Source organism: Trachypithecus francoisi, unplaced genomic scaffold, assembly GCF_009764315.1.
Source record: "Trachypithecus francoisi isolate TF-2019V2 unplaced genomic scaffold, Tfra_2.0 Lachesis_group20, whole genome shotgun sequence".
Lineage (NCBI taxonomy): Eukaryota > Metazoa > Chordata > Mammalia > Primates > Cercopithecidae > Trachypithecus > Trachypithecus francoisi.
Genome location: NW_022681466.1, coordinates 51,943,717 through 51,954,776, shown reverse-complemented (window position 1 = coordinate 51,954,776; position 11,060 = coordinate 51,943,717). Strand labels below are relative to the sequence as shown.

Sequence of the window (11,060 nt, the reverse complement as noted above, 5' to 3'; positions counted from 1 at the left end):
ACAGAGAAGCGGAGGTTGCAGTGAGCCACATCGTGCCACTGGCCTTCAGGTTGGGTGACAGAGCGAGTCTCTGTCTCAAAAAATAAATACAAAATGTAAAAGCCAGGCATGGTTCACGCCTGTGGTCCAGCTGCTTGGGAGGCTGAGGTGGGAGGATAACTTGAACCCTGGAGGTCGAGGCTGCAGTGATCCTGCACTCCAGCATGCGGGACAGAGCCAGACTTTGTCTCAAAAAAGCAAAAACATCTGGCCAGTGTATGAGGGGCTCGCGTTTTTTGTTTGTTGAGACGGAGTCTCGCTCTGTCGCCAGGCTGGAGTGCAGTGGCGCGATCTCGGCTCACTGCAATCTCTGACTCCTGGGTTCAAGCAATTATCTGCCTCAGCCTCCCAAGTTGCTGGGATTACAGGCGCCTGCCACCACGCCCGGCTAATTTTTAAAATATTTGCAGTAGAGATGGGGTTTCACCATCTTGGCCACGCTGGTCTTGAACTCCTGACCTCGTGATCCACCCGCCTCGGCCCCCCAAAGTGCTGGGATTACAGGCGTGAGTCCCCGCGCCCGACCAGGGTCGCGCGTTTTTTAAAACATGGGACAGGAAACTGTGCTTCACAATCACCACCAGGTGTCGCGACATCGGGTGCCATGCCTTCCCGCTTCTGAGGCGCGGCGGCCCACTCTGGGAGGCCGAGGCGGGTGGATTACCTGAGGTACGGAATTCGAGACCAGCCTGGGCAACACGGTGAAACCCCGTCTCTACTAAAGATACAAAAAATTAGCCGGAAGTGGTGGCGCATGCCTGTAATCCCAGCTACTTGGGAGGCTGAGGCAGGAGAATCACTTGAACCCGGGAGGCGGAGGTTTCGGTGAGCCGAGATCGCGCCATTGCACTCCAGCCTGGGAACTAAGAGCGAAACTCCCTCTCAGTAAAAAGAAAAAAAAGGTAAAAAAAACAAACACCCTCTTCCTTCTCCCGCCGGAAATACCCTCTTTCAGGAAGGCGCGCCCGTGCAGCGCACGCGCACTCAGTTACTTAGCAACGTCGGCGCTAAATCACCCCAGGCGGAGCCCAGCAACAATAGAGTCACTGCGTCCCCCACCAATCAGCGCCGACCTCGCCTTCGCAGGCCTAGCCAATCAGTGCCGGCGCTGCAAGGAAGTTTCCAGAGCTTTCGAGGAAGGTTTCTTTAACTCGAATTCATCCGCCTTATAATTTTCTTATATTTTCCTAAAGTAGGAAGAGAAGCGCATAGAAAAGAAGGGACATAATTTGTTAGAATCCTTCCTTACGGCTATGAGGAATTTGTGGCTCAGTTGAAAAGCCTAGACTACGTCTCGGGATGTTGGGCGCGACGAACTACTTTCAGCGGCGCACGGAGACGGCGTCTACGTAAGAAGTGATAAGTGACGCAACACACGTTGGATAAATTTGCGCTCCGCCAAATCGGAGCATTCAGGGGTGGCTGGCTTTGTTGGGTGTGTTTGTTTTCGTGTGTCTGCGGCTGACCGTGATTGGTGATTCGCAGCATCCTCGTAACTGCTAACAGGTACTGTCCCGGAGCCGTAACGACCTCCGGGGGCGTGAGAGGGGGGAGTGGGTGAAGTCAAGCTGGAGGCTTCTTGGGGTTGGGTGGGCCGCTGAGGGGAGGGCGTGGGGGAGGGGAGGGCGAGGTGACGCGGCGCCGGGCCTTTCCGGGAGAGTGGGTCTTGTTGCCCTGAGGGGGGCGAGGGCGGTTGCCCCGCGCGCGCGCGCGCGCGCCGACAGAAACTAACCGACGCTTAACCGACGGCGATTCCCTCGCGTTTACTTCGGGGGAAGGCGGAAAAGAGGTAGTTTGGCTTTTGGAAACCTTTACTTCGGCATCCCAGTATGAGAAAGGTACCCCTTGTGTTTAGTGGGATTTTTACTTAGTGAGTCTTGTGGGTTCGGTTTTGTTTTCAGTTTACCTAACACCGTGCTTAGGTTTTAGGCAGATTGAAGTTCGGTCGGGGGAGTTTGAATATCCGCAACTGTTAGTGGAGAAAGCTGTGGACGCTTGTTAAAGAGCGCTCTGGATTCTCCGCTCTTGACGTTGAAACCTTGAGTGACGAATTTCATATTAAGTGACTTAGGCTCGTATAAATGAGGGAAGATTTGCGGAATGTTAACGTGTTTAAGGCATTTTGAAGGAATAGTTGCGAACTTTGAAGCATATTAGATGAAGCAAGAATTCTTGAAGCAAGAAATACAATGATCCTGAGATGACACGCTTATGTTTTACTTTTAAACTAGGTCAAAATGCAGATCTTCGTGAAGACCCTGACCGGCAAGACCATCACCCTTGAGGTGGAGCCCAGTGACACCATCGAAAATGTGAAGGCCAAAATCCAGGATAAGGAAGGCATTCCCCCCGACCAGCAGAGGCTCATCTTTGCAGGCAAGCAGCTGGAAGATGGCCGCACTCTTTCTGACTACAACATCCAGAAGGAGTCGACCCTGCACCTGGTCCTGCGCCTGAGAGGTGGTATGCAGATCTTCGTGAAGACCCTGACCGGCAAGACCATTACCCTGGAAGTGGAGCCCAGTGACACCATCGAAAATGTGAAGGCCAAGATCCAGGATAAAGAAGGCATCCCCCCCGACCAGCAGAGGCTCATCTTTGCAGGCAAGCAGCTGGAAGATGGCCGCACTCTTTCTGACTACAACATCCAGAAGGAGTCGACCCTGCACCTGGTCCTGCGCCTGAGAGGTGGTATGCAGATCTTCGTGAAGACCCTGACCGGCAAGACCATCACCCTTGAGGTGGAGCCCAGTGACACCATCGAAAATGTGAAGGCCAAGATCCAAGATAAAGAAGGCATCCCCCCCGACCAGCAGAGGCTCATCTTTGCAGGCAAGCAGCTGGAAGATGGCCGCACTCTTTCTGACTACAACATCCAGAAGGAGTCGACCCTGCACCTGGTCCTGCGCCTGAGGGGTGGCTGTTAAAGTCTTGCATTTGCAGTGCCCATTGATGGCATTACTCTGCACTATAGCCATTTGCCCCAACTTAAGTTTAGAAATTACAAGTTTCAGTAATAGCTGAGCCTGTTCAAAATGTTAATAAAGGTTTCGTTGCATGGTAGCATACTTGGTGTTTTGTCATGAAATTCTGTAGTGATGTGGGTACACTTAAAACTGGTGAAAATGTCGAAGGGGAGGGATTTAATTTTGAGATTGGTAATGTGCCCAAAGTGAAGTCACTTGACTCTGGAATACAGTTGGGTGAGCTGAGGGGTAAGAGCCTTCTTTGCTGTAAGTCATTACTAGGATCCTGGATTAATGGCGAAGTTTCTGAAGCTCAAATTTAAATGTTGGGAGACTGAGGCAGGCACATGACGAGATCGAGACTTTCCTGGCCAACATGGTGAAACCTTGTCTCTGCTTAAAAAAATTAGCTGGGCGTGGTGTCGCGTTCCTGTAGTTTCAGCTACTCCGGAGGTTGAGGCAGGAGAATCACTTGAACCTGGGAGGCAGAGGTTGTAGTGAGCCGAGCTCGTGCCTCTGCACCCCAGCCTGGTGACAGCAAGACTCCATCTCAAAAAGTTGGATATGCAGGCTTTTTTTAAAAGAGAGGGTCTTGCTCTATAGTCCAGACTGGTATGCAGTGGCACAATGATAGCTTACTGTACCTTTCCTGGGCTCAAGTGATGCAGGCATTTTCTTTACATTGAAGGAAAGCAAATGTTCCTGCCTAGACCAAATCAAAGATGGCTGGAGAAATAGTTTTAATTGAGGCTGCTTGAGTAGTGGTAACTGCTTTCAACTCTGCATTACTGAGTGACTTAACCAGTTGTATGTTTATTGCTCTGTAGTGTATTACAGCAAAGTGTTTAACCTGGGTGGTAATACGGGGCCATAATGTCTCTTTGCTGTATATGTTTTAACTGATGAGCCAAGAAGCAGCTAATCAGAGTATGGAAGAAGACTGGCTGTGGAAAAAGATGGCTTGCAGGTACTTAATGTTTAAAACGGTATCCTGATCTAAGACAATCTTCCTGATCTTGATGAGTTAGGTGGCAAATTAGAGTGGTTCCTTACACTTTTTTTTTTTAACTCACAATCTTACTCTTTCCCCAGACTGGAGTGCAATGGTGCGATCTTGGCTCACTGCAACCTCCACCTCCCAGGTTCAAGCAGTTCGCGTGCCTCAGCCCCCCACATAGCTGGGGACTACAGGGGCACACCAGCTAATTTGTGTATTCTCAGTAGAGATAGGGTTTTACCGTGTTGACCGGGTTGGTCTCAGACTCCTGGCTTCAAGTGATCTGCCCACCTTGGCCTCCCAAAGTGCCTGGTTTACAGGCGTGAGCCACCACACTTGGCCACACTGTTGGTTCTTAAGGACTAACAGCTTAACTTTATTGTGAAAATATTGCAGCAACAAATGGGATTTTACCTGTATTTGGTAAAAATGCTTATCCTTGTCTCAGTCTGGCAACATAAGCAGTTCTTAGGCTTCTATGCCAATGGATACTAGGCAGAAATACATGCACAGTGCTAATAGAAAATATTTGAGGGAGTGAAGGTGTACTAAGGAAGGTCTCAGCCCTCCCTCTTCACTATCTTCTGTAATATAACTTCAGTAAATGTGATTCTTGGCACAAAATTGGGAGTGGTGTGGGGAGCCCTGTTTGGTTTTTTCAGGTTTATAGTAGAGAAATAACATTTTCTGGTACTAAAACTGGCATGATTTAAGCACATACTTAGGACTTTAAATCACTGGCCAGTTAATCTCTAGTTAGTGGTTGGCATGCAAGAAGTACCCATGGGTATATTACACAAATGCAGGAATAGCATATCTATAAATATGCCTTTGATATTCATGATGTACCTGAGAATGGTTTCACGCATTATTTTAGGTAATCTGCCTTAGTCACTCTGGTTTTACCGTTCTTTGCCCACAGTTCCTGTCTCATAATTTCTATAGCCCTTGTTATAGTCATGTTGGGTCTGTTAGGCCACAGGAAACTCACCTAACTTGGGTCCTTTTACCTTCCCTAAGACAGGACTTGTAATCTTCCCCTACCTTTCTGTGAGTCCTAAGACCCCCATTTCAGAGAGGGTTCTGTCCTATACCCTGGGGAAAGGAATGCTGTCATCGTGAAGCCTCCCTAGAAAACCAAGAGGACTGAGTTTGGATATCTGAACACATGGCGGTTCCTGGAGGATGGCACACCCAGGCAAGGCATTAAATCTTTGCACCCCTTCCCCCATACCTTGTCTTATGCATCGCTTCATCTGAGTCCTTTGTAGTATCTTTATAATAAACCAGTAAACGTGGCCAGGCGTGGTGGCTTATGCCTATAATCCCAGCACTTTGGGAGGTGGAGGCGGGAGGATCATTTGAGGCTAGAGCTTGAGGCCAGACTGGGCAATTGGCTCTTTACCAAAAAAAAAAAAAAAAAGTTTAAATGGGCATGGTGGCATATGCCTGTAGTCCTAGTTACTTGGGAAGCTGAGGTGGAAAGATTGCTTGAGTTCAGGAGTTCCAGATCAGCCTACCACAGTAAGATCTTGTCACTAAAAACCTAGCTCTTCAAACCTGAAAAATTAGAACATTACACTGAATACCTAAAAACTTATTATCTGGGGCAATAGGGCTTAAAATATTGTGCGGTCATTTCTCCCAAAGCATCGCTGTCTGACAGGATAGGCTCATAGGTCTGTAGTCTGGTGAATCCTTCAGAAAAAGATTCAGCTATTGCTCTTTAGTTCTCTTTTGGAATCTTATTTTTTTTTTTTTGGAATCTCTGATTTTCTATAGAGATCCCCCTCTAAGTAATTCATGGATCTCAGCAAATTCAGTCTGCACACAAATGAATTTGAGCAATTTTGAGACAGAGTCTCACTCTGTAGCCCAAGCCAGAGTGCAGTGGCATGATCTTGGCTCACTGTAACCTTCCCCTCCCAGGTTCAAGCGATTCTTGTGCTTCAGCCTCCTGAGTAACTGCGATTACAAGAGTGGTCACCACACCTGGTTAATTTTTGTATTTTTAATAGAGACAGAGTTTTACCATGTTGGCCAGGCTGGTCTTGAACTCCTGACTTCAGGTGATCTGCCTGCCTCGGCCTCCCGAAGTGTTGTGATCGCAGGCGTGAGCCACCGCACCTGGCCAGGGAAAGGCTCTTTAAATATGTGTTGGAGGCCTGGTCTATGGCCTGATGCCAGTCCAAAATAGTTTTTGTCAGCTCTCAGGTAAATAAAAATGAGAACAGCGGCCAGGTGTGGTGGTTCATGCCTGTAATTGCAGCACTTTGGGAGGACGGGGTGGGGGGGGTGCGGATCACAAGGCCAGGAGTTCAAGACCAGCCTGACGTACATGGCGAAACCCTGTCTCTACTAAAAATACAAAAAATTAGCTGGATGTGGTGTCACGCGCCTGTAATCCCAGCTACTCGGAAGTGTGAGACAGGATAATTGCTTGAACCCAGGAGGCAGAGATTGCAGTGAGCCGAGATCGCGCCACTGTGCTCCAGTCTTGGCAACAGAGCGAGACTCCATCTCAAAGAAAAAAAAAAAAAAAGATAAGCTCAATGGATTTTACATAAAATTAAATGTATTCAACTTAAAAGACATGTCCTCTGTAAAAATGTTGTGGTCTAATGGTTTAGTGTGGCTCTGGATACAAGACTTCTTGAGTAAATCTGGCTACTTACAAGCTTGTAACATTGGGCAACTAATTTATCCTGTCAGTACATCAAATTCCTCATCTATAAACATTGGGTTAATGGCCGGGCGCGGTGGCTCAAGCCTGTAATCCCAGCACTTTGGGAGGCCGAGATGGGCTGATCACGAGGTCAGGAGATCGAGACCATCCTGGCTAACACGATGAAACCCCGTCTCTACTAAAAAAATACAAAAAATTAGCCGGGTGTGGTGGCGGGCGCCTGTAGTCCCAGCTACTCCGGAGGCTGAGCCAGGAGAATGGCGTGAACCCGGGAGGCGGAGCTTGCAGTGAGCCGAGATCACGCCACACTGCACTCCAGCCTGGGCAACAGAGCAAGACTCCTTCTCAAAAAAAAAAAAAAAAAAAAAAAATTGGGTTAATTACACCTGTCTCAGAGTAGTTATAATTACATGTGAAGTACTTAAAACAATGTTAAAAACTTGGCCAGGTGAGGTGACTCATGCCTGTAGTCCCAACTACTTGGGAAACAAGCAGAATGGCTTGAGCCCAGGACAGGGCTGCAGTGAGTTACGGGTAATGCCACTGCACTGCACTCCAGCCTGGGCAACAGAATGAAACTCTGTCTCTAAAAACAAAACCAAAAACCCCACACACTTGCATAGTGCTTAATATGCTATTTTTTGTAATAAAATTACCAATCAAAAAGAGATGATAGGTTGGGTGCTGTGGCTCACACCCGTGTAATCTCAGCACTTTAGGAGCCCGAGGTGGGAGGATCGCTTGAACCTGGTAGTTTGAGATCAGCCTGGCGACATAGTAAGAACTCATCTCTACAAAAAATAAAATAAAATAATAATAATAAGGCAGGAGGATCACAGCAATGAGGTTAAGACTGTAATGAGCTGTGGTCTTGCCACTGCACTCTAGCCTGGGTGATGGGAATGAGACCCTATCTAAAAAAAAAAAAAAAAAATGATAATGCAATAAGTAACTGAATGAAGGTGATGGGAACTTCATGGGGCAATATCCAATAGAGTAAAAAATGCTATAGGAAAAAAATATGCCTAAGCACAAAGACGGGTGGGCCACTGTTAACAATGGTTGCTTCAGGAGAATAGAGTAGTAGTTTTAAAGGGGGGCATATTTCAGCTCCTCCCTAGATATTCTTAAATCTGGCACCCACATAACATCAGCATTGTTCACAAGTACCCCATGTTTAACAGCCAGCAATGTAACTCAGCCCTGAAGTCAGACTGTGTTTCTGAATTGGATAGAGTAGACATTTTGCACAAGTCTCTAGTTCAATCTCTATCACTCCTACAGGGCCTCTAGAAACTCTATCTCATGAGACTTCCTGAACTTCAACATACTTTATTTTAGCTATACCTTATTCATTCCTCAAAGAATGTGAGGGGGGGCAATTCATGACTCCATTTTAATCGGGCCCAGCTATCTCCAAATGGAAGCTTTAGATCCATATTGGGTTCTAGGAAAGGATCTTATACTTAGTGCAGCAATAATTACTTAGTGATATAAGTACTTAGTTTCCTTAGACCGACAATAAGTACTCAGTTTCTTCAGTGCAACAAGGAAGTAGGTTTTGAGATTTTTCCTTTTTTCATACTTTTTTCTTTTTTTTTTTGAGACAGAGCCTCTCTGTGTCATCCAGGCTAGAGTGCGGTGGCATGATCTTGGCTCACTGCAATCTCCACCTCATGGGTTCAAGCAATTTTCCTGCCTCAGCCTCCCGAGTAGCTGGGTTTTATACTTTCTTAATCTCTCACTTTTTTTTTTTTTTTGAGATGGAGTCTTAGTCTTGTCTCCCAGGCTGGAGTGTAGTAGCGCGATTTCGGCTCACTGTAACTTCTGCTTCCCAGGTTCAAGCGATTCTCCTGTCTCAGCCTCCCATGCAGCTGGGATTACAGGTGCCCATAGCCACGTCCAGCTAATTGCTATATTTTTAATAGAGACGAGGTTTCATCATGTTGGTCAGGCTGGTGTCGAACTCCTGACCTCCACCAATTTGCCAACTTCGGCCTCCCAAAGTGTTGGGATTACAAGCGTGAGCCACTGTGCCCAGCTGATCTCCCACTTTTTATTTATTTTTTCTTTTTTCTTTTTTGAGAAGCAGTTTCACTCTTGTTGCCCAGGCTGGAGTGCAATGGCACAATCTTGGCTCACTACAACCTCCACCTTCCAGGTTCAAGTGATTCTCCTGTCTCAGCCTCCTGAGTAGCTGGGATTACAGGCATGTACCACCACACCCGGCTAATTTTGTATTTTTAGTAGAGACAGGGTTTCACCATGTTGGTCAGGCTGGTCTCAAACTCCTGACCTCAGGTGATCCGCCCACCTCAGCCTCCCAAAGTGCTGGGATTATAGGTGTGAGCCACTGCGCCTGGCCTCCCACTTTTTTTAGTATCAAAAGTTGGGTGGTGAAGTTCACTCTCCAGCCAGCAGGTCCTAGCCAGCTTCTACAAAATTCTAAAACCTATTCTAACCACACAACACTAACCAGGACCCGTTTTAAGAAACACCATTATCTTCAGAAATTTCTGATGTCAGTGTTTCCCCAAACTGTATCTTCCAAACATTACAACCACTATGAAAAAGGATGCTGTGATCACAAGGAGCTTGGGAAGTTATCCATTATCTCCCTCCGGAAGACCTACAATGTCCTACAATGTACATTAGTATATTTAAGTCTCCAAGGAGTGCTACCTTATAGGAACTGGTTTAAACATTGTTTAACCCAGTGTTTTCCAATTTTCAATTACACTTATTGAGCCACAGTGCCTGGCCTTACGTTTTTTTTGATGGGGGAAGACAAAGTCTTGGTCTGTCACCTAAGCTGAAGTACAATGGGGCAATCTTGCCTCACTGCAGCCTCCACCTCCTGCGTTCAAGAGATTCTCCTGCCTCACCCTGCCGAGTAGCTGGGATTACAGGCATGTGTCACCATGCCCAGCTAATTTTTGTATTTTTAGTAGAGACAGGGTTTCACCAGTTTGGCCAGGCTGGTCTTGAATTCCTGGCCTCAAATGATCCACCCGCTTCAGCCTCTCAAAATGTTGAGATTACAGGTGTGAGTCATTGCATCTGGCCTTCATGCCTTTTTTTTTGTCCCCAAGGCTGGAGTGCAGTGGCGCCATCTCAGCTCACTGCAACCTCCACCTCCCGGGTTCATGTGATTCTAACAGGAGGTGACATATTATTATTAATGAACTATAATAGTTAACTCTTATTTACACTTACCATGCAATAGGCATTATTCTAAGATTTTACATGCACTGTCTTGTTTGATTTTCACAACTATCCACCCACTCAGGCACACAGAGCTGGGGTTTGAGCCCAGGCAGGCTGGCTCCAGAGTTCTTGCTTTTAATGATTCAAGATAAAATCTCCTGAGAGAATAAGCAGAAGACAGTCACATAAGGATCTGGAAAAGAACATTCCAGAAAATGGACTAAGCAAGGCTCAAGTTTCTGAGGCTAGCTGGCACCGAGATATTTGGAGATCCACCTACCTCAGCCTCCCAAGTAGCTGGGACTACAGGTGCGCACCACCATGCCCAGCTAATTTTTGTATTTTTAGTAGAGACAGGGTTTCACCACGTTGGCCAGGATGGTCTCAATCTCTTGACCTTATGATCCGCCCACCTTGCCTCCCAAAGTGCTGGGATTACAGGCGTGAGCCACTGTGCCTGGCCATCACTTTCTTTTTCAATGACTTAACATTTTTCATACTTTGAGAAACAGTGATCAAGCCATGCCCTCTCTCCTGTCTCCATATCTAGTACTACTGATTGTGCTTGGTTCTAGGCATGTTTCAATGACAGAAACATGCTGCTGTGAATTTGAGGCAGGCTGCACACTGGGCTTGGATCTTCTACTTTTAAAATAGAACAATATGGCCAGGTATGGTGGCTCATGCCTGTAATGCCAGCACTTTGGGAGGCCGAGGCGGGCAGATCACAAGGTCAGAAGATCAAGACCATCCTGGCTAACACGGTGAAACCCTGTCTCTACTAAAAATATAAAAAATTAGCCAGGCCTGGTGGTGGGTGCCTGTAGTCCCAGCTACTCAAGGGGCTGAGGCAGGAGAATGGTGTGAACCCAGGACGAGGAGCATGCAGTGAGCCGAGATCATGCCACTGCACTTCAGCCTGGGCGACAGAGCAAGACTCCGTCTCAAAAAAAAAAAAAAAGAACAATACAGGCCAGGCGCGATGACTCACGCCTGTAATCCTAGCACTTTGGGAGAACGAGGTAGTTGGATCACCTGAGGTCAGGAGTTCACTACCAGCCTGGCCAACATGGTGAAACCCTGTCTCTACTAAAAATACAAAAATTAGCCGGGCATAGTGGTGGGCACCTGTAATTCCAGCTACTCAGGAGGCTGAGGCAGGAGA

At 47.1% G+C, this 11,060-nt stretch overlaps 1 protein-coding gene across 3 annotated transcripts; it reads left to right on the top strand.

The window, feature by feature from the left end:
* The first annotated feature begins 1,142 nt into the window (after positions 1–1,142).
* UBB (ubiquitin B) lies at positions 1,143–3,107 on the top strand. Of its 3 annotated transcripts, none has more exons than XM_033181778.1 (2): positions 1,143–1,545; positions 2,271–3,107. In XM_033181778.1, the coding sequence occupies exon 2, from the start codon at positions 2,277–2,279 to the stop codon at positions 2,964–2,966; it is 690 nt and encodes a 229-aa protein (XP_033037669.1). In that variant the 5' UTR covers positions 1,143–1,545; positions 2,271–2,276; the 3' UTR covers positions 2,967–3,107. The 3 variants fall into 3 exon arrangements, with proteins under 3 accessions (XP_033037669.1, XP_033037670.1, XP_033037668.1); XM_033181779.1 differs by lacking the exon at positions 1,143–1,545 and adding an exon at positions 1,655–1,828; XM_033181777.1 differs by lacking the exon at positions 1,143–1,545 and adding an exon at positions 1,706–1,877.
* The last annotated feature ends 7,953 nt before the right edge of the window (positions 3,108–11,060 follow it).